We start from the raw sequence: 25,142 nt of genomic DNA on the forward strand, positions 1-25,142 counted from the left end.
GGACAAGAGGCCCGGGTCCGAAGCGGGGAGTCTCCAGTTCAGGCTTCACGGCTTCCATAAACTCCAGGCTGGCGTCAGGAGTATTTATCTATTTATTTATTTTATTACATTTCTCTACCGCCCCACAGCCGAAGCTCTCTGGGCGTTTTACAAAGGTTAAAAACGGCGGACGTTAAAAAGTATCCGAAATTTAAAGCCATCGAAAATATAAAAACAGTATAAAACAACGACATCCATTTAAACAGCCACAATTCTGGGGTGCATTAAAAAGCAAACAAGATTAGGATATGTTGTTAAATGCTGTTAAAAGCCTGGGAGAAGAGAAAAGTCTTGACCTGGCGCCGAAAAGATAACAGTGATCTCATCGGGGAGATCATTCCACAGTCGGGGGGCCACCACCGAAAAGGCCCTCTTTCTTGTTGCCATCCTCTGAGCTTCCCTCGGAGTAGGCACTCGGAAGAGGACCTTAGATGTTGAGTGCAGTGTACGGGGAGGTTCATGTCGGGAGAGGCGTTCCGTCAGGTATTGTGGTCCCAAGCCATGTAGGGCTTTATAGGTTAAAACCAGCACCTTGAATTGGGCTCAGGAGCATATAGCAGCCAATGCAAGTGAATTGGTGGCATGGTGGGGCACCTGCCGCACCCCAGCAGGGGCCCCACGGGCAAGGGCCTCCTGGGCTTGGTCCCCCACTTCCTTCTTGCAGCCTGCTGGCTCACCTGTCTCTCGCTCCGGCCCAGGAGGTGGTGGTGGGAAGGGGCAGCAGGAGATGCCCACGGCCTCCTGGCTCTCTGCCTGTCCAGCAAGCAAGTGGGAGCCGTGAGACAGGAGAAGCAACAGGAGCTGGCGAGAAGGTTGGGGAACCATGGAGGGGGTGTTATCTGAGGGCCCTCAAAACCCCGGAGTTGGCATTGCATAAACTCCTTCGGTGGCCTTAGGCAACTCTCCGCTTCTCTTTCTCCCTCTTTCTGAGCAATGTAGGGGTCACAGTTCTGATCTCCTTTATAGGGTTGTTGCAACCCTTAGAGGAACACAAAACATCGTCGCTCCTCTTGGGGGCAGGAACAGAAGACGAGCGGCCGCCCAGCCAAGTCTCGGGACTCCGTAGCAGGACTTGGGAGATGGTGCCCTCGTGGGAGCCCTGTATTCAGTTTACGGGGCAGGGGAGTTCAGGGCAGGGGTGTCTTGTCAAAGCGAGCAAAGGGGATGGATAATGGCCGATCCCGAAGGCAAAGAAACGTCGCCAGGAAATTGTGAGGAAGCCGGGGTGGGGTTGGGGGCGTTTGACGTCCGCCGCTTCCGGATTTCCTTCTCGCTGCAGGGTTGTCTTGGGACGTCTTCTGGGGAGGGGCAAACGGCTGGGCCAAGTTTTCAATGGGGGCAGAATGTCGAGGGCTCGGTTTTCTGGGGACGCCCGCCTGATAGAGGAACTGATTTGCGGTCGTTCTCTTCCTCTCGTGTAGGGAGTAGCAGCAGCGCGCTCGGCTTGCAGAGCCTGGGGCTGTCCGGCCAAGCTCCCAGCTCTTCCTCTCTCGACGCCGGGACGCTTTCGGACACCACCGCATCAGGTAACTGTTCACAGCGTAAAATCTCAAACAAAACCGTTCTCCCAGGGATGGGGTGGGGGTGGTCTGCAAATGTCACCGCTCTGATGACGATGATGATGGAGAGGCAGCCTTATACGGAGTCAGGCCAACGGTCCCCCCATCTCTTCAGAAAAATTGTAAGGCGATACCAGCTGCCCCAAATTTTGCATAGGAGAAAACCAGCTGTAAAGGAAAGGCCGTGCTGTGTTTCCAGATGGTGTCTGAGGCGCCGAAGGCAGCGGTGTTGACCAGGCATCCCTTCTCCCCCCTTTGCACAGGAGGGAAACGCTTCCTCTGAGATGCACCACTTACACATACTTGTATTCGAAACGAGAGACCTTTCAACGATCGGGTGATCGATTTGCCAAGCGCCCCAATGACTCCGTCGGCCCGTTTCCCAAAAGCGGCCTCACCCGCACGCTTACGCATGGCCGCCCTCGTTTTATTCGCGTGCGTGTGAAAAAGAGAACCCTCTTCTGTCGCGTTCGTGGTCGAGAGGCTCCAAGGCAGTGTTTTTACTTGTAACAGCTCTCTTTACTCTCTTAGCTCCAGCTTCTGACGATGAGGGCAGCACCGCGGCCACGGACGGCTCCACCCTCCGGACCTCCCCGGCCGACCACGGTGGCAGCGTGGGCTCAGAGAGCGGCGGCAGCGCCGTGGATTCGGTGGCCGGCGAGCACAGCGGTAAAGCCCAGCGTGGATTTGATTTGAAGCGCCAGCCCAGGCCCCCCCCCCCACGGGAGGGCTAAGGAATCCCTTGCTGGATGGGTCCATCCGATAAAACGTCCTGATACTGAAAGAGGCTTGTGGGTCTCTCTAGCCTGATATCATCTTACTCCTAGGACTTCCTCAACCTTTTCCCACCTGAGCTCTGTTCAACAGGAGACGCTGGGGATCAACCCCTCTGCCCCCGAACCGCCAGCCCCCCTGTAGCACCGCTTACACTTTCAGTTGGGGCGTAGGCCGAGCCTTCTCGGGTGACGAAGCCTGGCCTAGATGTCTTTTCAATCGAGATCTTGCAAGAGTTATTTTGCGCTTGCAGTCATGGGCAGGGGCCTGGTGCTACCCAACATCCGTGCGGGCAACTCCCCCTCTTCCCCCATGGTGTGCGTTTTGCAGCTCCGCAGGAAGGATAGTCCAGGAATCACAGAATAGTAGAGTTGGAAGGGGCCTATGAGGCCATCGAGCCCAACCTCCTGCTCAATGCAGGAATCCACCCTAAAGCATCCCTGACAGACGGCTGTCCAGCTGCCTCTTGAAGGCCTCTAGTGTGGGAGAGCCCACCACCTCCCTAGGTCATGGGTTCCATTGTCGTGCTGCTCTAACAGTCAGGAAGTCTTTCCTGATGTCCAGCCGGAATCTGGCTTCCTGTATGGATGAGCCCATTCTTCCATGTCCTGCACTCTGGGAGGATCGAGAAGAGATCCTGGCCCTCCTCCGTGTGACAGCCTTGAGGAGGGCCTGGAGCTCTTCTCGAGCGCTCACTGTCCACCGGTCTTTTTCTTTCGTTTCCAGTCTCTGGACGCAGCAGCGCCTACGGCGACACCACAGCCGAGGGCCACCCCGCCGGGCCGGGCAGTGTCAGCTCCAGCACGGGTGCCATCAGCACCACCACGGGGCAGCAAGAGGGCGAAGGGTCCGAAGGCGAGGCCGACGGGGAGGCAGAAGGAGACGTCCACGCGAGCAACAGGCAAGGGCTCCTTTTCCAGCTCAGATGGGGAGGGCCGCAGGTGCCTCCCCCCTCAACCTTCATTGCTATGGGAAGAATTGTTCAGGGTGTCAGGGGCTGTCCGTCCCTTTTGGTTTTCACTGCTTCCCCCCAGGGGAAGACGATATTGAAGCTCTGGGCTCGTTAAACCGTTCCTCGTTACAGCTCCTTCCTGACTACTTCCGTTGCTTTCGGGGACAACGGCGGGGGTTAAAGGAGCCAGTTAGCGCTGCCTCCTCCGAGTTTTCAGCGGCATATGTGACCGGCCGCCTCTCCCAGGGTGAAGCTACCTGTACGCTCCGTTCGTTTTTGAAGGGCCTCCTCTGGGTGCCTTCTCCGAGGGAGGCTCGGAAGGTGCCAACAGGGAGAGGAAGGGCCTTCTCCGTGGTGGCCCCCCAATTATGGAACGATCTCCCCCGAGGAGGTCCGCCCGGCGCCAGCATAGTTAACTTTTGGGAGCCGGGTTAAGACCTTCCTCTTCTCTCAGGCATCTGTCAGCAAATGATGAGGTTTGAATCAGGCCCTGGATTTTTCTTAATGTTGATGGTTACTTTAGACCAGCCTTCCTCAACCTGGGCCGCTCCAGATGTGTTGGACTACAACTCCCAGAATGCCCCAGCCAGCTGGCTGGGGCATTCTGGCAGATGCAGTCCAACACATCTGGAGCGCCCCAGGTTGAGGAAGGCTGCTTTAGACAGATGTGTGTCTTTCTGTTTAGGTTTGTATGTAAATGTTTTTTGTGCTATGTCGAACGTGTTTTTAATGGCTTATAAGCTCCCCGGGGAGCTTCGGCTATTGGGCGGCATAGAAACGTCGGGGAGGAAATGAAGTAGATGAGTTTGGCGCATTTTGCGACACGTTTTTGTTAGCTACCCGTTGGGCAGCCCGAATCCTGGTTAAAAGGCTCCGTGTCTTCAGTCTTCCTCCTCGTCTTCCCACTTTCAGGCTGCACATGGTCCGTCTGATGCTGCTGGAGAGGCTACTCCAGACCCTTCCCCAGCTGAGGAACGTGGGCGGGGTCCGCGCCATCCCTTACATGCAGGTAAGCCCATGAGTCACTCACTCTCTCTCTCTCTCTCTCTCCGCTGTTGTGTTGCTACTTTGGAGTCGCCGCCGTCTTCTCTGTGCGTGCTCGTCGTCTCCGTTGCTGCCTCGCCTTCCACTTCAGCTCCCCAGATGTTTTGGCCTTCCAATTCCATCATCCCCAGCCAGTCTGGGATTATGGGAGTTGTAGTCGAAAACACCTGGAGGGTGCTGGGTTGCCTCCTTCTGGGCGCACCTTCCCACTCCTCTTCTGTGAATGGATTCTTTCTCCCCCACGGCTAGCACACGGATCTTAACGCTTAGCAGATCCGTGGGAAGGCGGCTTGGGCCTGCCAGCGGCTTTGCCATCCCAAGTCCGTCTGCAGCTCCTACTTATTCCTCTGGAATGAAGAGCCACCGCCACCACCCCGCCACGGTTTTCCTAATTGACGTTGTGCCTTTGTACGTTCTTCAACGGCAAGCCGGCCTGTGAGCCGGTTTTGCCCGAAAGGCGTCATGCGCGTGAAGAGTAATGGCGACAATAAATGCGAGCAACCGCAGTTCGTCTAACCATGGTTGCAAACTGGTTTGTTGCTAATTGTGGTTACGTTTAAAAATCGCTCGTGCCAGGATGAGCTCTGGGATGGGAGAGGGGGAATTTGCACAGAAGTTCCCTGAGAGCTCCCCTCTCCCTGGTGTCGCCCAGCGGTTTTTCAAGGTGACCATGGCAAGCTGCAAACCATGGTTAGGAAATCGGCGGCTCTTCGGTGTGGATGCTCAGTTGTGAGGCTCGAGGTGCTGTTCATGACGCCGGTGAGGCCGTGGCGCCCTGTTTGACTCCCTCCCCTCCCAACGCCTGTGTCCCCAGGTGATTCTGATGCTGACGACTGACTTAGACGGGGACGACGAGAAGGACAAGGGCGCGCTGGATAACCTCCTCGCCCAGCTCATTGCGGAACTGTGCATGGATAAGAAGGTAGGGGGTTTGCGGCGGGGAGGGGTGGGGTGGCGTGCCTAAGGGCCCCCTCCCGCCACGATAACCTGGCTTGCTGTTGGAGCGGCCCGGGTTGAGGAAACAGAATAATTAGAACGTAAAACCGATTTTGAAAGTATCGGAACAAAAAGCCACGACAAAGCTGGTTAACAAGAGTTCAGTCGATGAGTACTGGGTGGTGTAGAAGAAGCGCTTCTTGCTGCCTGTCCTGCAACATTTCAATCTTGCGCTCCCACCCTGCATGATCCAGGAAGCTTTTCCCAACCGGGCTCCTTGCAGATGTGTTGGGTCTCTCAAGAGGCAGTTTGGACTTCCAGGAGTCTTGCCTCACTCCATCCTGCAGCTCTCAGGATTCAGGTCGGACAGGGGTTGGGTGGGTTGAGATCTCTTCCTGTACGGCTCTGAAGGCAACCGCTTCCTCCCCTTTTCTCCCCTGCCCAGGACGTGTCCAAGAAAAACGAGCGTACCGCCCTGAACGAAGTCCACTTGGTGATCATGAGGCTGCTCAGCGTCTTCATGTCCCGAACCAAGTCGGGATCCAAGTCATCCATTTGCGAGGTAGAAAAAAACGTTCGGTGTTTGGAGTTGCCTGTGTTGGAAAGACCTGTCGCCCTAGGCGAGTGAGCGGGTGTGTCTTTATGTGTGTTAGGGTGGCGCTGCGCTGGGCAGAAGCAGAAAGCAGTTTCTAATCTGTCTCAATAGCCATAGGAGCGAGGAAACTAGACAGAGTTGTGGGATGACAAGATTTCTCTTGAGAGCAGTTTCACTTAAGAACGTCGAAGAGCCCTGATGCTAGATCAGACCGAGGGTCCATCCAGCCCAGCACTCTGTTCACACAGCGGCCAACCAGCCATCGGCCAGGGATGAACAAGCAGGACATGGTGCAACAGCACCCTCCCGCCCATGTTCCCCAGCAACTGGGGCACATAGGCTTACTGCCTTGGACACTGGAGATTATACACAGCCAACAGGGCTAGTAGCCCTTGATAGCCTTCTCCTCCAGGAATTTATCCAAACCCCGTTTTTAAAGCCATCCAAATTATTGGCCATCACTACATCTTGTGGTCGCGAGTTCCACAGTTTAACTCTGCGCTGTGTGCAGAAGAAGTCCTTCCTTTGATTGGTGCTGAATTTCACCCCAATCAGCTTCATGAGAAAATGACCCCGTTGGGTTCTAGTATTACGGGAGAGGGAGAGAAATGTCCCGCCTTACTTCAAGTGGGACGTAAGTGTAATAAATGAAGTGCACAAGTAAACACCCTTAGTTGCGTCCCTCTCTTCTAGCATGGCACGGGGATGCTGGGTGTTGTAGTGAACACGTTGGGAGGGTACCGAGCTGGGAGGATACCTAGAGTTGCCGTCTTAACACATCCGGAGGACAGCCAGCTGGGGAAAGACTGGAATACATCAAGATGGGAGCTTAGGATCGCGTGAATGGAAGCAGGTCAGCAGCCCCCCGGGGCTTGTTTAACCGCAGAACTCAACCGGATTTCAGGTCGGGGCGCATGTGTTCTTTCTCGATATATAATATATATATATATTTAAAAAGAGCTCTGTCTGAAGTGTTTACTGAGGGGGGCTCTTTTGAACAAGCGCTTAGTGCAAAGCAGGGGAGGAAAAGACAAAAAGGCCGATTGGTTCTTAAGTCTAATCTCCCCTTGACACACATGCCAGTGGGCCCCGAGCTGAGGATTAGGAGGAGCGAGCTTCTTCACCCTGTTCCCTTTTTTCCCCCCTTAAAAAAAAGAAAGTAAGTTTAAATTCTTCTCCGTTTTCCTGGAATTTGGCCAGCCGAAGAAGGGCAGGCAAAGGAGAGCTTGGGAGGAGGCGCGGCAGCCGCTGTACGCAGGAGGGACGCTCCTTGCACCGGAGTTCTTCCTGGTGGACGGCTGCACTTTGATATCGTGTAAACCCACCTTCTTTTGTCGGTCAGAGCGGCAGCAACCCAGAGCAGGGCTGGTGAAAAGCGGGAGTGTAAATAAAACCATTAAGAGAAACCCCGGCAAATCCAAACAAACCCCACAGCTCATAAGCTCATTAAAATCCGACGCACTTCGGTCTCCATTTTTAACCTCTGCGCTTTTGTTATTAATCTTCTTGCCTCTGCTGCACGCTTGCTGGCATCGTCGTCTTCTTCTTTTTTTAAAAAAAAGCCCTTATTACTGCACCTTTTAGCAACCAAACAGCAACGGAATCCTCTTAGCGACTTTGAAACGTCGACGCGGCAGCATCTTTACTTCCCTGTAATCACATCTGCAGATGCCCAACACTTACCTCTTCCCCTTTTAACTGCTGTGTTGTCAGTTGGGGGTTTGAAGGGCAAAGGGAGTTTGGGGCTGCCCTCCCGGGTACTCTGTTCATTATCACTTATACGGGGGTGGGGGGTGAATCTCAGGCCGGGGTTCCCCGAATCCAGCCTGCCTCGGGTCCCCGAATCCGGCCTACCAGAGTTTCCAAAATGGCCGTTCCCTTGGCCACACTGTCCATTGCCCCTCCAAAGAATTAGTTCCTGTCAGTAAGAACTTTAAACTACAATCCTCTGGTGTTTCCCCCCCCCCCCATATTTCTGCGTCTGCCCCTTTTATCTTTGGTCCCACCCACCACCGGAATGCGGCCCCCGAGAACCTCTCTAGAACATAATTTGGCCACTGGATTGGAAGAGGTTCAACCCCCCCCTGTTGTATATGAACATTACAAAGTGGCCTCGTAGCTGAGGCAACCCAGTGGCCTTCAAGGTCTTTGGACTACAGCTCCTGTCATCCTTGGCTGTTTCCCCTACGAGCTGGGGCTGATGGGCACTGTAGTCCAAAGCATCTGGCCTCTTCCTGAGTCCCAGCTCTTGACGGTTGACTCTTGCTGCAGGTAGACCTGTGGACGGGCAGGGTCTTTGCTGGCCTTGCGTCTTGCGCCCTGGGAAAAGCGGGGAAGTTGGATGGGGGACGCCTTGTGCGTGCAAAGCAGGGGTTCTGCCGTGCAGCTTTTGGCCTCCTCAGAGGAAGCTGCCGGGCCAAAAGCTCACTCAAGACAGTTTCTCCCCCCCCCCGACCCCGTTCCCCAGGATCTCATTTATTTATATTTAACCACTTCTATCCTGCTCCTCATTTATAAATGAATGTCAAAATGGCTTTTCATATAATTACTAAAACACACCAAAAACATTAAAAAACACACAAAAACCAGAAAAGAAGAAAGGGCCCCGACAGCAGAAGTCTTTCATGTATCTCTAGGTGTTTTGGACTTAAGTCTTCTCCTTCGGGGGCTTGTGAGGAAAACGCAGGAATTTCCCAAAGTGGGGAGCTTTCTTGCTGGCTGAATGTATACGGAGCCTTAGAAGACTCCATTTAGGAAAACCAAAGGAGCAAAGCGTCTCTTTTCTCCGTGCCCTCGTAAAGAAGCCCTGCGAAGAAGCGGTCTGAGGGACAAGTGAAACAGAGCGGGCTTCTCCCTGCTTTTCTCTCCCGAGTTTGGAAGGGAACAGGCGCGTGGCGGTAGACGCCTTGGCTAAACGTCCCGTTGTTTGCTCATCTGCCCAACCCCCTGTTTTCCCCCTGAGGTCCCCCCAACACTTGCAACGCAAGACGTGGCGGCAACCAACTTTGTGCCTTTCTCCCTCTCCTCTCCCCAGTCCTCCTCCCTCATCTCCAGCGCGACGGCGGCGGCTTTGCTGAGTTCCGGCGCGGTGGACTACTGCCTCCACGTCTTGAAATCCCTCTTGGAATACTGGAAGAGCCAGCAGAACGACGAGGAGCCGGTGGCCACCAGCCAGCTGCTGAAACCCCACACCAGCTCCTCCCCGCCGGACATGAGTCCTTTCTTCCTGCGGCAGTACGTCAAGGTGAGGTTCGGCTTGGGCCGCTGAGCGGAGCACGTCCTCGCGGGGACAGCCGAAACGGAGAGCGAGGGTTTGGTTCCCTAGCACATCAATCCGGTTTAAAATCGGCTTGCCAAAATCCGGATTCGTTGCCTTCCGCCTGTTTTGGTTGGGTTTTTTAAACACTTTTAGCATTTGCTTAAAAAGCCACCAAGGCAGCGTACACCGATTTGAAACGATTTAAAGTCTTTTAAAAAAAGGGACTTTAAAAGCAGTGCAGTGGGAGCCCGCAGGCCTGAGGTTCGCCACCTGCGCTGTAGAAAGTGGGGCTGTGCGGCGCAAGAGGTACAGCCCTCTCTGGCTTCGCCGTAAAAGCTCAGATTCAAACATGGTGACGGTTGTGCTTTTTATATAGGATTTTGTATTCATGTTTTTATGCTTTTCACGGTTTTAATTTTTGTGAACCGCCCAGAGAGCTTCGGCTATTGGGCAGTATAAAAATGAAATAAATAAATAAGAGCAGCGATGGGAAATGGCCCACTCTCCCTAGCTTTGCGACGCTAAGCAAATACCTGTGATGGGAGAACCTTTGTCCCCATTGAGTCCCGAGCACATAGCCTCAAACTTCTTGGTCGCTTCTCCTTCGGTGGTGCATTTCCTGCTTCGCTCTCCTGCGTTTCCGAATATGGTGCCCTATTTGAGCCCGTTTTATTCTTTTTGCGTGGAGTCCGACCTGTTCTGTCCTAGGTAAGGCAGCAGAGAGCTGTCGTTGGCACAAAGAGGACAGGCAGGTCGGCGGCAAAAGGAACGGTGTCCAAATTAGCAGCCCTTCCCTAGCGTCTCCGTCGGAGTGGGCAGGGCCCGGACTTCAGCGATGGCGCACTCCTTCGGACACGCTTCAGGTGGCCGATGCCTCGCAAGTGGCTGACAGGCGGGGCCCCCCCCGCCCCCCGTGCGGTTTCTGGCGGAGATGGATTTGCTGGCTTAATTCCTAAGCTGCTTCAGCCACTGTGGCGCCTCCTTTATCCTCCACGCCTCGTGGAGCAGCGTTTTATTTGCTGCCCCGGCGCACTACAATAGGAATAAGCCGAATTAAACATTAGGGTGTACTTTGCCGGAAGAATAGAACCTGCTAAAATTCACCAGGCCTGTGGTGGAGATTGCGGTATTAAGCTCTGCCTTTTATTCCCTTCTCTTGGAGGGGCCTGCTGTTTTCACATTACTCCTGTCAGTCAAGGGTTTGGGCTTTTGCTTGCGTCTTTCTCCCCCTCCGTAGCTGCGGGAAGAGGCTGTGTAAAGGATCGGTGAGGATGTGACGTGGTTCTTTTCTTTTTAACTACGGGGAAATAACCCAGTTTATTAACCACATTGCTCCCAAGTTAGAGCATTTTAGTTGGACGTCGTCTGTAAAATACAAAAGGATAACGATAATGAATGACGGAACCGCTCTGGAATGGGAATCTTTGCTGATCTTGCATTTTCTGGTATTGTTTCCTGCACCTAACCACTGACGCTGTACCTGGTGAGAGAAGATGGGCGGGATATGCTCCCCCCCCCCCCGCTACCCAGAAATAGACGTACTCCTCCCCCCTCCTCTTTGGTTATTTGAGACGTTCTCGCTCTTCTCAAAAGGATTGCCATTCCAGAGTGGGTCCGTCACAGTGCATGGTTAAATTATGGAACTCACTACCACAGGATGTAGTGATGGCCACCCATTTGGATGGCTTTAAAAGGGGGTTGGATAAATTCCTGGAGGAGAAGGCTATCCATGGCTACTAGCCCTGATGATTGTGTGCCAGCTCCAGTATCCGAGGCAGTAAGCCTGTGTGCCCCAGTTGCTGGGGAACATGGGTGGGAGGGGGCTCTTGCACCATGTCCTGCTTGTCCATCCCCGGTCGACAGCTGGTTGGCCGCTCTGTGAACAGACTGCTGGACTAGATGGACCCTGGGTCTGATCCAGCATCAGGGCTCTTCTGATGCAGGAGAGAGAGCATTTAGAGGTGATGACAGAAGGGCAAATCTCAGTGTTTGGTTTTATATTTTAAAGTTTCTAGCTCTGAGTGATCCGACAGTGGCTCTTCAGGCTTATTTATTTATTTATTTATTACATTTTTGTACTGCCCAGTAGCCGAAGCTCTCTGGGCGGTTCACAAAAGGCTTGCAGGCAGTTTTTCCAGTCCTTCCTGGCGTTGCCCGGGATCAAAACCCTTCTGTATGCAAAACTGGCGCTCTACCAGTGAGCCCCGGCCCTCCCAAAGTGTTGGGTAGCTTCCCTAAGTTCACACCTCGGGCTCTTGCGTTTCCTCCCCTCCAGGGCCACGCTGCAGACGTCTTCGAGGCTTACACCCAGCTCTTGACGGAGATGGTGCTACGGCTTCCCTACCAGATCAAGAAGATCGCCGACACCAACTCCCGCATCCCCCCGCCGGTCTTCGACCATTCCTGGTTCTACTTCCTGTCGGAGGTGGGTGAATGTCTGCACAGGAGGCAGGCAGTCCTGAGTCCGCCTGTCAAAAGGGCCTCCCCGCTGCAGGCTGCTTTTCCTGCTCCTACCAAGAGGTGTTTCCGCCTAATTCGGGGTTCAGAGAGTTTGTGTCGGAGCCAGCGGTCTAGAAACAGACAGACAAATCAGGGCGGATGCTCCGAGAACAGTTGAATATATATCTGAGGAATGAGTTGCTGAGACAGAAGTGCTGCTTATGGGGTTTCCTAGGGGCATTGGGTTGGCCGCTGTGTGAAAGAACCGCCCAGAGAGCTTCGGCTATGGAGCGGTATATAAATGCAATAAATAAATAGATAAGAGAATACTCAAGTAGACGGACTCTTGGTCTCTTCTGACGTTCCCTAGGACCAAACAGAATCACATGAATTCACCTGATCCCTGCTTGGCCAGAGGTTGCAATACCACCTCTGGCCATCTGCTGTGGTGGCGCTGTAGAGCACCACAGGGCGAGCTGAAAGATCCCTCCCTCCTCAGGTCACTGTAGTATCATCATCATCATCGTCATCTTTAAATCTCTATGGAGACAGCAGGTCACCCTGACAGAATCCTCTCTTGGCTTCACTGAACGTCATTCACCTTTGTTGTGTGCAGAAGTGTGTGTGTGTGTGTCTTTTTTTAACAGTCAATTAAAAGAAAAGAATTAAAATTTAAAATTTAATAATACTTTCAAAGAACACCCTTATACCTTTACAAATAAAGTAATAAAATAAAAGTGCCTGAGCACTGTTTTTATTTTATTTCCTTATTTGTAAAGGTTTAAGAGTGTTCTTTGAAAGTAGTAATCATTTAATTTCATTTGTATTAAATTTTAATTCATACGTATATCCTTAAGTTCTTTTCTTTTAGTCGTCTGTTTTTGGCTAAGGTCAGCGCTTTGCTGTTTGTGCTCTTTTTTAATGGTACATCAAAATAGTTTGCTTTAGCGGCTGCTGGAGTGCGTTACAGTTCTGTATTTTTGTTTTAAAACATGGGTTGTATTTCATCTTTCCTTCCTTCGTCTAAAATGTGGCTGGCATTGTATCATCCCCTTGTTTGTTCAATGTATTTCTGAAAGTTATATTGATTAACTGTCCTGATGTTTCAAGTTCTGAATTGAAAGTTTGCTTGTGGGTTTATGGTAGCATTTCTTTTTTTAAAAAATCGTTGGGTAATTGTTGTCCTTTGATAATGCATTTGATGGTATTGTATTCTGTATGATGTTAGCCACATAGGGCTTCTTTTGAGAGGGGAAAACGGGATAGAAGAAACGGGTGGTGGTGGGCGTGTCCGGGAGAGAGAACAGGCTGTGTAATCGTACAGGAACCGGGCCCACGCAGATCCTCAACAGCCCTCGCTTTTTTCTCATTGTGTCCGAGTAAATTGCAGCTCAAAAGACTTCTATTGTGGCTTGGAGTAATTTGGAAGGGGAGCTTGGAGTCACACCGATGCAGAAGAGTCTTCTGAATCTTCTATACGGCTCTTTCCCCCCCCCCCCCCTTTACAAGCTTGAAATTCATGCATTTTCTCTCTCTCTCTCTCTCTCTCTCTCTCTCTCTCTCCCTGCCCCTCCTAGTACCTGATGATCCAACAGACCCCCTTCGTTCGCCGTCAAGTCCGCAAACTCCTGCTCTTCATCTGCGGCTCCAAGGAGAAGTACCGCCAGCTGCGGGACCTGCACACCCTGGACTCCCACATCCGGGGGATCAAAAAGCTCCTGGAGGAACAAGGCATCTTCCTGCGGGCCAGCGTGGTCACGGCCAGCTCAGGGTCAGCCCTGCAGTATGACACGCTCATCAATCTGGTAAGCAGGGGCGCGGGGGGGGGCAGCGGAGGGGTGGCTCTTTCCCCTACTGTGAGCCTTTCCCCCCAACTTGGAGGTGTTAGACAGTAGCTCCCAACGAGGCTGTGAATGATGGGAGTTGTAGTCCAGGTTGGGGAACACTGGGTGAGCTGTTCAGCTCTGCTGTTTTGAGTACCATCATAAGGTCGGATCCAGGACCTCCCTTCTTCACGAGGGAAGGGAACCGCTGGCAGAAGACCCCTCCCCCTAATTTTGGGGGACCCCCTTCCCTCCCCACGCCACAGGTCCCTCCATTGAGTGGGGTCTCCTAGCTCCCTGTGTGGCATTTCCTGAGGGCTGGAGGGGCTGCCGCGGGAAGGAACAGGAGGGCAACTCCACGTCCGCCAACCTCGTTTGATCCGATGCAACGTTCGCTATCTCCGACATTTTGAGAAAAAAAGGTCGAAATGTTTAAACGATCAAGCAAGCCAAAATGCATTCATTCATCAATCTTGACAGGGGTCCTTTCCCCCTCCTCCCACAAAATGACGACATTCCAATTACGATTTCTTTATTTAAACTTTAAACAGTGGTTCTCAACCTTTTTTGCTCCATTCCCCGCTTTCACCATTGTTCAGAATATAATCCCACCCCTTCCCAAGATAGTCTAACTCAAAAGGTGCATTCCAAATAATATACATATAATATTGAAAGTCTTTAATTGTTTTCTATATTAGTACATATGCATTTATTTGGATTATTTTTATAGTAGAGTTTTACAAAATTAATAGCAATAGAAAATGTTGATAGCTTTTAATTTAAAACGTGAATAAAATTAGTTTTTTTAATATTCAGAACTAATTACTTAACAGATTAAACTTTACTGAAGTTACTGAGGCATACTTCAACGAACGTTTTTAATAACATGTGTAGGGAGACATCATCTACAGGACATCATATTATGTCCTACATTATATGCTTTTAGACGCCAGGTGAAGACCTTTTTATTCTCCCAACATTTTAACAATCTATAAATAAATTTTAACTCAGTGTTTCAAATTTGTAATTTTGCATTGCTGCTGTTTTTATCTGGTTGAGCTTTTATATGGTATTTTATATTATGGTTTTATACTGTTGTTTTATACTTTGAACGTTTTTAATTTTTGTGAACCGCCCAGAGAGCTCCGGCTATTGGGCGGTATAGAAATGTAATAAATAAATAAATAAATCATACTTTGCTGAATAGTGGTCCCAATTCCCCCCCAGAACCCTAAAATTCCCCCCTTGTTGAGAACCCATGATTTAAAGTGTTTTGTATTCAAACTCACTTTCCCAGTCGATTCCCACAAATGGGAAGGTCTCTCTCTTTCTCTCTCTTTCTCGCTCACTCCCGCTCCTAACCCTCTTCCATCTTTCAGATGGAACACCTGAAGGCTTGTGCAGAAATCGCCACGCAGCGGACGGTGAACTGGCAGAAGTTCTGCATTAAAGACGACTGTGAGTTTGCCTCCCTGGGAGGTTGTGGTACAGCGAGTGGCGAAACGGGAGGCTGAAACTGTGGGGGGGCGAAAGGCCTCAATTAAACCTCCCCCCTTGTTTTAATTGTGCGATTTGGTTAGAGTTCCTTATAAAGTAGGGCTGTAGAACATCAGGTTCCGGGGACAGATTCAGCCTGCTGGGGTTGTGTGTGTGTGTGCCTGGGCCACGCCTCCTTCCCGTGACTCCACCCACTTCCCCTCGCCCTTTTTGTGGATTCCTGGCTCTTGCTTTGAGTTTTCCCCAGGGTAAATGGTTGAAACGCTCTCTCCAAAAGCTTAGTTGCTGCCGGCACAAGCTCGCAGCTACAATAGGCTGGTGGGTTTTTTTGGGCCACGCCCCTTTTGCCCTCGGTCCCGCCCACCGCTGGAATGCGGCCCCCGAGGGCTTCTCTGGAATGGAATTCGGCCCTCGGGGCTGAAAGACGTTCTGAACCCCCGGTGTGAAGCTTGGGCATTTTGTTTGCCCAAGGACGAAGCAGGGAAGGACAGCTGGGACCCAGAGTTGGGGAGGAGCACAAAAGAATGGTAGAGGCAGAGGATTCTTGTTTTGGGGGAGGGCATGATCAGTGCAGAACTACTGGCCTGCTGGCCGCTGCATACACTGCCTCAGTTGCCTAAAGAATCGAGGAGGAACGGCACTGCCCCTTATCGGAGGTCTTTCTCCATGGCAATGAGGCCTAGAAACTTGTCCCCGGCCCAAACGAAATGGCCGCGCCTACAGGATCTGAGCCCCTTTTCGGCCCCCTGCCATTGCGGGTTTCTTTCGAAAGAGACCTTTGCGAAGGAAAGCCGGGAAGAACGGTTTGTTGAGATGATCTCTCTCTCTCCCTCCTCCTCCTCTCTAGCTGTTCTCTACTTCCTGCTGCAAGTCAGCTTCCTGGTGGACGAGGGCGTGTCGCCCGTCCTCCTGCAGCTGCTCTCCTGCGCCCTGTGCGGCAGCAAAGTCCTCTCGGCCGCGTCCTCCTCCGGATCCTCGAGCACGTCTGCCTCCACAGGGACTGGGCAGCCAGCCGGGCAGAGCAAGTCCTCCGCCAAGAAGAGCAAGAAGGAAGACAAGGAGAAAGACCGAGAGGGTGAGCGGCCGTCCCCTGACGGGCGCGGGGCATGGGGGGAACGGCCTGGCCTAGTGGGAGATTGCCTTGACGCCCAGCCCAGACTGTTAGTGGTTCCCCAGGATCTCAGGTGGTGAAAGGCCTTCGCCATCCCCTGTTACCCCGAGACCCTTTTTTTACCTGGAGACGGCAAGGATTGTGTGAGCTACGGCCACTCTGGCTGCACCTCCGCTGACGCTAGGCGCACCTTGCTGACCTTCCGGGGGGTTCTTCCCCCCTCTGCCCGTCTTCCAGGAGAAGGGTCCTCAGGCAGCCAGGAAGATCAGCTCTGCACGGCCCTGGTGAACCAGCTGAACAAGTTCGCCGACAAGGAGACCCTGATTCAGTTCCTGCGCTGCTTCTTGCTGGAGTCCAACTCCTCGTCGGTCCGGTGGCAGGCCCACTGCCTGACGCTGCACATCTACAGGTGAGCGCCGAGGGATTGCTCCGCCCCCAGGCCTCTGGGCCTCACGCCCCCCCTTCTCTAGACCTACGCCGGCGTCTTGTAGGGGGCGGCCCGTGTAAAACCACTGCAATGATTACTGCAACACACTCTACGTAGGGCTGCCTTTAGATTAGTTAGATTACTGCAGTGCGCTCTATGTAGGGCTGCCTTTGAGGACGGTTCGGAAGCTGCAGCTCGGACAAAATGCTCCGGCAAGATTGATTTTGGGAACCAGAAGGTTCGAGCATATAACACCTGCTCTGGTCCGCTTGCACGGGCTGCCTGTATGTTTCCGAGCCCAATTCAAGGTGCTGGTTTTGACCTATAAAGCTTTACATGACTTGGGACCGCAATACCCGATGGAACGCCTCTCTCCCGACGTGAATATACCCGGTCACTACGTTCAACATCTAAGGTCCTCCTCCGGGTGCCTACTCTGAGAGAGGCTCGGAATGTGGCAACGAGGGACAGGGCCTTTTTGGTGGTGGCCCCCAGACTGTGGAATGATCTCCCTGACGAGGCTCACCTGGCGCCAACGCTGCTGTCTTTCCGGCGCCAGGTTAAGACTTTCCTCTTTGCCCAGGCATATGGGGGCACCTCTTAGTCACCCACATGTTTAGTTTTTTAACGGTTTTTAATGCTTTATGTGTGTATGTTGTGTGTTTTAGAGTTTTAAATTTTGTATACTTGTTTTTACCTCAATTTTAGAATTTCTGTAAACCGCCCAGAGAGCCCTGGCTATGGGAGCGGTATATAAGTGCAATAAATAAATAAATAAATAAATAAATAATAAAATAAAATCTGCTGCCTGATTAATCAGGAGCCACTCTTCAATTACAAGAGTGGCTCCTGATTAATTAAGTAATTGATTACATTTATATCCCACTTTTTCCTCCGAGGAGCCCAAGACAGCATACGTGACCCTCCTCCTCCTCTCGATTTTTATCCTCACAGCAACCCTGCGAGGTAGGCCAGGCTGAGAGTCGTCGCATCGCCTGCCTATTACCACGGATAATTTATTTAAATGTCTTAAGACGCCTTTCTCAAAAGAAAAAGCCCCCAAGGCGACTTACAACAAAATTAAAACACACACTCAAATGTAAAGCGATTGCAAACGGCTTAAAACAACTCCCAGTAGAACACCACAACCCCATAAAAAACACTAAAACGTTGGTGACAACCATAAATCCTTTGACAGACGCATGGAATTGCCCACGGCATGCCATCAGGCGCCTGGGGAAAGAGTAAAGCCTGAACCTGGCGCCGAAAGTATGATCATATTGGTGCCAGGCGGGCCTCGCTAGAGAGAGAGCGGGGAGGGGGGGACACCACCAAAAAGGTCCGTTAGCGACATGACAGCTGGTCAAAAAGGATGTACAAATGAGCAGTACGACAATGGAACCAGTTACCTAGGGAGGTTGTGGGCTCTCCCACACTAGAGGCCTTCAAGAGGCAGCTGGACAACCCTCTGTCAGGGAAGCTTTAGGGTGGATTCCTGCATTGAGCAGGGGGTTGGACTGGATGGCCTTGTAGGCTCCTTCCAACTCTACTATTCTATGATTCTATGACGGATTATCAGAGTGGGGAGGGAGAGATGGACCCCGGTGCAGAGCTGTGAACGAGGGACTGCCCGGAGGTGGCGGCAGTCATCCGGGGGAGAGGGGTGCAGAGCAGAGACGAGGGCCTTTAGCAGTAGACGGGGGTCTTTCTGGGTTAATCCCCCTCCTGTTTCTCGTCTTCCCTTGTAGGAACTCCAACAAGTCCCAGCAAGAGCTGCTGCTGGATCTCATGTGGTCGATCTGGCCGGAGCTCCCAGCCTACGGGCGGAAAGCTGCTCAGTTTGTGGATCTCCTGGGTTACTTCTCTCTGAAAACGCAGCAGACCGAGAAAAAGGTAAAGGAAAAGGTTCCCCTTTTGGGGGCGGGGGGGGGAACCACGGAAACCTCCCCCTCCCTTTCTTTTTTGGGGGCGGGGGTAGGATTTTAAGACTGTTTCGTGTTTTTAAATTGTTGGTTGTTTTTATGCTTTTCACGGTTTTAATTCTTGTGAACCGCCCAGAGAGCTTTGGCTATTGGGGGGTATAAAAATGTAATAAAGAAAGAAAGAAAGACTGGGACATCCAGTATCCTTCAACCTGTGACCTGCACAGATGACACCGGGGCGCAGGGGGGAAGATTTTTTATTTATTTATTTATTTATTGCATTTCTATACCACCCAATAGCCGGAGTTCTCTGAAAAGGTCTTCACCCGGCGTCTAAAAGCATATAATGTAGGTGCCAGGCGAACCTCCTTAGGGAGCTCATTCCACAGCCGGGGTGCCACAGCAGAGAAGGCCCTGCTCCTCCTGGTAGCCACCTGCCTCACTTCCTTTGGCAGGGGCTTAGCTTTGTAAAAGCTAAAGCCTTCCTCCTCGAGGCTCACGGTCACCCCCTCCGTTTTGTCCCCACAACAACCTTGTGAGGGAGGCATGTGCCAACGGAGCGAACGGCCGGTCAAAAGTCACCCAAGATGACTGAGCGGCGGAGTCAAACCCACTTTCCTTGGCTTCCAGCCCAGCCTCCAAGCCTCCCTAATCAGCCCTTCTCCCAACCTGGCGCCCCTCAGCTGTGTCGGAATGCAACTCCCATCATCCACCATGGCTCATCGTTGGTGGTGTGGGCGTTGTCCTCCAACACATCTGGGAGGTGTGCTACTAACCATTCATTTTATTTAGTGGTAAATCAATTGGCTATACCGGCTTAACTTAAGAGGTTTGTTTTGAGGTAGGTAAGGCGTTATAGGAAGCGTGACCTTCGTCGCACGAATCTGCGGTGACGGAGTAACTGGGTGCGGGCAGGCGGTCGAGGGGATGCGGAGAATTGGGAGCTCCGTGTAGTTTGCCGTTGTGAGCTTTTCTTTTCCTTTGACCTTCGTTTTCAGCTCAAGGAATATTCCCAGAAGGCTGTTGAGATCCTCCGGATGCAAAACCACATCCTCACCAACCACCCCAACTCAAATATTTATAAGTGAGTGTCTCTCCGGCCTGCCCTTCAGCCAGAGCGACGCAGGTCCTTGGGGGGGGGGCATAATGCATGTTGGGAGAGGGGACGACCTGGCCCTGAGTCTGTCGGCCGGCTCCTCGCTCTTTCTCAGGCGATTGTAAGAACATCCGACGAGCCCTGAGGCTGGATCACACCGAGGGTCCATCTAGTCCAGCCTTCCTCAACCTGGGGCGCTCCAGATGTGTTGGACTGCAACTCCCAGAATGCCCCAGCTGGGGCATTCTGGGAGATGCAGTCCAACACATCTGGAGCGCCCCAGGTTGAGGAAGGCTGGACTAGTCCATCGTGAAAACAGAGGGGGGAAAGAAAGCACCACGAAAAGGCTATAGCGAAAAGGGGGCGACTAGCTCTGGCGCTATGAAATGTCGAAAGAGGCTTCTTTATTTTTCTTATTCGGAATATGGAAAAAAAATGTTCTAAAAACTTTAAACCAAACTTGTACAACGCTCAGCGTTTTGGATCTTGTGGATCCTTCCTCAGGAGCTGTACAACGAAATGAAAATTGCTGTTCTAAGAATTGCAAATTCAGTATTTTTTTTTTTTTGCAAGACCGCAGTCGTATTGGTTCTGCCTCCGTCAGCAGTCAAACTGTTCTGTCCATCTAGCACCCTCCCACCCATGTTCCCCAGCAGCTGATGTATACAGGCTTACGGCCTCCCGAGTCTCGAGGCATGATAGAGCCATCAGGACTAGTGGCCATTGGTGGCCTTCTCCTTTAGGAATTTGTCCCGTCCCCTTTCCTGGAGGGTGAGGCTATTAGCGTCTACTAGCCCTGATGGCTCCGTGCTGCCCCCGGTATCAGGAGATGAATTTCTTTGCCTACCGGCTTGGTTACTGCAGTGTGCAAACCCTTTGTCTGATAGTGCCTCCCTGTCACTTTCTCTCTGCTGGATATACGGGTGGCTCAGTCGTAGCCACCCGTATATCCTTGAATGTTTCCAGCTCCGCCACCTGGCTCTTCTTAAAGCCTGCCTTTTGCAAGAGCCGTAGATGGCTTTGCTTCTCCTTCTTTTTTCTCTCTTTTCAATGTGTCGATGTCAGGGCTGTTGGCTGCGATCGCTAAAAGGCAGCCTTCCCAAAACACGTGCCTTGGACTGCAACTCCTATCACCCCTGACCGTTGGTCGTCGTGGTTTGGACGGTTGGGAGTTGTAGTCCAAAACGTCTGTTGGGCACCAGGCTGGGAGAAGTTTGCTTCAGTTGATCCTCCGTGAGCAGAGGCAGGGTAAACTCTCAAGACCAGGTGCTCGCGTGGGGTTTTGTGTGTGTGTCGCCTCCATTCCTGGCTTGGGGTTCTACCTGGAGGCGTCTGGCTGTCTCCTCGTTGGAGACAGGAGACTGGGCTAGAGAGATCTTCGGCCTGATCCGTCGGGGGCGCTTCCTTTGCCCTCCCCAAACTCCTCAAATGCGTCTTTCTCCCACCCCTCTTCCAGCACCCTCTCCGGCCTGGTGGAATTTGACGGCTACTACTTGGAGAGCGACCCCTGCCTCGTTTGCAACAACCCGGAAGTGCCGTTCTGCGTAAGTGGCTCGCGGCTCGCTCACCCCTCCCTCCCGCCTGGCGGGGTTTGGCGCGTAGATCCCTGTGTCCCACGCGGCAGCCGCTGCCTTGGCTCGGGCGATTCATTCCTCTCCTCCTCCTCCTCCTCCTCCTCCTTCTCCGCAGTACATCAAGCTCTCCTCCATCAAAGTCGACACCCGCTACACCACCACCCAGCAGGTGGTGAAGCTGATTGGCAGCCACACCATCAGCAAAGTGACTGTGAAGATCGGCGACCTGAAGCGCACCAAGATGGTCCGGACCATCAACCTCTACTACAACAACCGGACGGTGCAGGCCATCGTGGAGCTGAAGAACAAGTAAGGGGCGCCCTGGTTCCTCCCGGTTGTCGATCAGGGCTCTCGAACCGGGTTCCGTTTCGGAAAGCTTTCAGGGGGCCGGGTTCCAGCGGTGGGCGGAGCCGCAGCCAAAAGCGGCGGGGTGAAAACGCCAGCACAGTTGAGCTTAGAGTCCTTACTGCCGGAAACGAAGCCTCGGGGGAGGCGTTTCAGCCTTTCCGAACGGGAGACATGAACTGCACCGAAAGCAGGGAAGCGGCCTGGTGATTGGTGGTCGGGGAAAGGGGCGTGGCTATCTGGGGGACCTCCAGCCTAGATGGCTAGCAACGGATCAATGCTTTATAAAGGCACCTTGATACGCAGATAGAAAGGCGGCAGCAGCGAGGGAGCGGGGGGCGTAGCACGTGCCCCGTGCGGAGAACGTCCCAGGTTACAATCTCCGGCGTCTCCTGCTGAAGGGATCTTGGATCGCAGGGCTGGGGGAAGCCTCCCTCCAAGACCCTGGAGAATCTCCAGCAGAAAGAGACAGTCATGGGCAAAATGTCCCGATACAGCTGTGTATGGATACGTCCCGAGGCGAGCGTCCTGGTTTTCCCATCCACTCCTCAAACCAGAGGGAAAAGCGGAACGTCCTGAGAAACATTCTTGTTCTATCTCCCGTTACCCCTTGCAAAACAGCCTTTGCAAATAAGGAAAAGTTATTAAAATCCTAAGAGAAGGGGGAGAAATAGATATAAGTAGAATTAATTTTTTAATATATGGTTTTCTTCGCATGAGGCATCGACAGCTCTTTAATCCTGAGCAGCCTTGCTGTGGAGGGGATCAGGGCTTAAAATGTATTTCTGGCTCCCTATCGGGCCAATACAGAAAGCAGAAGGAATGAATCTCAAGAGCTGGTCTCCATTCATCCTGTTAAAAGGAGATTTACAACCCAGGGAACAGCACTTGGCTTTGGCGTTGGGGGCGGGGCGGGGGGATGCGAACCGACGTTATCTTGGTCTGCTTTGGAATGATTTCCTCCTTCCTCTCGCCTCCACTGCTCTCTTCCCGTGTTTCTTCAGACCGGCCCGTTGGCATAAAGCCAAGAAGGTGCAGCTCACCCCGGGCCAGACAGAGGTGAAGATTGATCTTCCGTTGCCCATCGTCGCTTCCAACCTGATGATCGAGTTTGCGGACTTCTACGAGAACTACCAGGCCTCCACGGAGACCTTGCAGTGCCCGCGGTGCAGCGCCTCCGTCCCGGCCAACCCCGGAGTCTGCGGCAACTGTGGCGAAAATGTCTACCAGTGCCACAAGTGCAGGTGGAAACACTATTAAATGCCGCGGCTTCAGATACGCTACTGAGAACAATTTCGGCCGCAGTAACCATAAAAGCAGCGCAAAAGCAATAAAACAGATTAATTAGGATGGGTGACAAGCGAGAGAGAGCCTGTGTTTCCAGGAGGCGTTCAAAACGTTCTGTGTCTTCTGCCTCCCGAACTATGTGGTGGGCAGAGAGTGCCCCCTGCTCCTGAGATCATAGAATCATAGAATAGCAGAGTTGGAAGGGGCCTACAAGGTCATCAAGTCCAACCCCCTGCTCAATGCAGGAATCCATCCTAAAGCATCCCTGACTGATGGTTGTCCAGCTGCCTCTGGAAGGCTTCTAGTGTGGGAGAGCCCACAACCTCCCTAGGTAGCTGATTCCATTGCCGTACTACTCTAACAGTCAGGAAGTTTTTCCTGATGTCCAGCTGGCTTCCTTTAACTTGAGCCCGTTATTCCGTGTCCTGCACTCTGGGAGGATCGAGAAGAGATCCTGGCCCTCCTCTGTGTGACAAGCTTTTAAGTATTTGAAGAGTGCTTTCATGTCTCCCCTCAATCTCCTCTTCTCCAGGCTAAACCTGCCCAGTTCTTTCAGTCTCTCTTCCTAGGGCTTTGTTTCCAGACCCCTGATCACCCTGGTTGCCCTCCTCTGAACACGCTCCAGCTTGTCTGCGTCCTTCTTGAATTATGGAGCCCAGAACTGGACGCAATACTCTAGATGAGGCCTAACCAGGGCCGAATAGAGAGGAACCAGAACCTCACGGGATTTGGAAGCTAAACTTCTATTAATGCAAGATCTTACAGGACCACGTTCTGTGGGTTGTGGAATGACCAGCAAGGCCTCCTCTGCAGTTCTTAAAGGTCTGCTGAGTAGAGAGAGAGAGAGAGAAGGAGAGGCAGGTGGCCTGCTAGGTATCCTGGTCTCACGTTGCATGAATAATAGGAGTGCTACATTTCTTTACAGCCCAATAACCAAAGCTGTCTGGGTGGTTCACAACGGAAGATGTAAAAACCGCAGGACAGTATCTTATGCTGCCCGGGCATGAACGGGACCCGCCGCTCCTGAGGCTCAAAACGGGGGTCACCCCCCCCCCCCCGGTGCTCGCTCGGACGGAGCTCCGAGGCACTCTGCCCTTTACTTCTGAAGTGTGTCTCTGAGGGCTCCAGCCAGCGGATCTCAGGGTTCTACTCCAACACACAAGTTGACCCCACAGGCCTGCAGGCTTCCCCTCCCCGATCGAGGCTGAAGATGGAAGGCCTGAGGTCTGAGAATCACTCACACCCCCATACACGCGCTGACTTGGCTCTCTGGCTTCGCTTCCCAGGTCGATCAATTACGACGAGAAGGACCCCTTCCTCTGCAACGCCTGCGGCTTCTGCAAATACGCCCGCTTTGACTTCATGCTGTACGCCAAGCCCTGCTGCGCCGTGGATCCCATCGAGAACGAGGAGGACAGGAAGAAGGTCAGGCCCTGCAGCAGGGCGAGGCGTCCCTTTGGGGCTGGCGGGAGGGCGGTCGGTCCCGTGGCATTACTCCGGCTTTCCCTGAGCCTCCGGAAGTTGAACAACGCCCCTTCCCTTCCTCCTGCCCCATCTCGATTAAACTGGCAGCTGCGCTTTTTCGCTGCACCCAGCAGTCTCGGGCAGGGCAGGAGGGGATGCAGACTGGGGGCCCTGTCTCTTGCAAAAGCAGCAGCAGCAGCAGCAGGGCCATGACCCAAGGAGCTGCGGCAGACGGTCAGAGCCCCCTGTCCCAATCCAGCACCTGAGACAAAGGTCTCCGTCTTGTTCATGGGAGGGCCGGACCTACAGGGGAAAGCCAGGCTAGTTCCCTTCTCCCTGACCTGCTATTTGCCTGTTTTATTTTGTTTTATGTATTTGTTACATTTCTATTCCGCCTTTTCTCCAAAGAGCTCCGTGATCCTCCTCCTCCTCCTCCTCCTCTTCATTTAACCCTCACAACAACCCTGTGAAGTAGGCTAGGCTGAGAGTCAGCGACTGGCCCCAAAGTCCCCAATAAGCTTCAAAGCCGAGTGGGGACTAGAACCGCGATCTCCCGACCCCCAGTCCGACACTCTCACTGCTGCGCCACGCCGGCTCTCCCATTGCGCTCGGTTTTGCTAGGGCTTTACGCTCGACAACATCCCAGTGGGGACGGAGCCCCTCAAACTCCGGGTTTGGGATTGTAGCAAACTGAAGGAGGCTTGAATGTGCCGGCAGCGTCAAAACCTCATCTGCCGGTCGCTTCCTCTGCTGCCCACCCTGTCTTTAGAGGGAAGAGGGTCGTTGTAACACCTTTTACATACTAATTAAGGCAGGAATGTGAGACTAGAGCGAAGTCCGACCCTCCTAGGAGGGAGAGAGGAAAGGAAAGGAAAGGAAAGGAGGGAGAGAAGCCCCCTTAAAATCTCTTAAGAGCCGAGACAGGCGGAAAGGAAAACAGGTCTTCTAGCACCATCCTTTTTTTCATGTCCCACACCCTACATGGGAGAAGACTTCAGA

The 25,142-nt window shown here is 52.7% G+C and overlaps 1 protein-coding gene across 1 annotated transcript in view; it reads left to right on the top strand.

Annotated features, from left to right (window-relative positions):
* UBR4 (ubiquitin protein ligase E3 component n-recognin 4) overlaps positions 1-25,142 on the top strand; it is a 120,606-nt gene that overhangs the window by 59,398 nt on the left and 36,066 nt on the right. Inside the window, exons 59-76 of the mRNA XM_063145474.1 lie at positions 1,461-1,565; positions 2,136-2,267; positions 3,099-3,273; positions 4,237-4,333; positions 5,183-5,290; positions 5,750-5,866; positions 8,934-9,143; positions 11,434-11,583; positions 13,175-13,402; positions 14,800-14,878; positions 15,765-15,992; positions 16,266-16,437; positions 18,204-18,348; positions 19,376-19,461; positions 20,930-21,017; positions 21,163-21,356; positions 22,397-22,636; positions 23,966-24,104. Of these exons, the coding sequence (XP_063001544.1) occupies positions 1,461-1,565; positions 2,136-2,267; positions 3,099-3,273; positions 4,237-4,333; positions 5,183-5,290; positions 5,750-5,866; positions 8,934-9,143; positions 11,434-11,583; positions 13,175-13,402; positions 14,800-14,878; positions 15,765-15,992; positions 16,266-16,437; positions 18,204-18,348; positions 19,376-19,461; positions 20,930-21,017; positions 21,163-21,356; positions 22,397-22,636; positions 23,966-24,104 (2,693 nt within the window). The remainder of the gene's footprint in view (positions 1-1,460; positions 1,566-2,135; positions 2,268-3,098; positions 3,274-4,236; positions 4,334-5,182; positions 5,291-5,749; positions 5,867-8,933; positions 9,144-11,433; positions 11,584-13,174; positions 13,403-14,799; positions 14,879-15,764; positions 15,993-16,265; positions 16,438-18,203; positions 18,349-19,375; positions 19,462-20,929; positions 21,018-21,162; positions 21,357-22,396; positions 22,637-23,965; positions 24,105-25,142) is intronic.

Source organism: Elgaria multicarinata, chromosome 20 (genome assembly GCF_023053635.1).
Source record: "Elgaria multicarinata webbii isolate HBS135686 ecotype San Diego chromosome 20, rElgMul1.1.pri, whole genome shotgun sequence".
NCBI classification, from domain to species: Eukaryota; Metazoa; Chordata; class Lepidosauria; order Squamata; family Anguidae; genus Elgaria; species Elgaria multicarinata.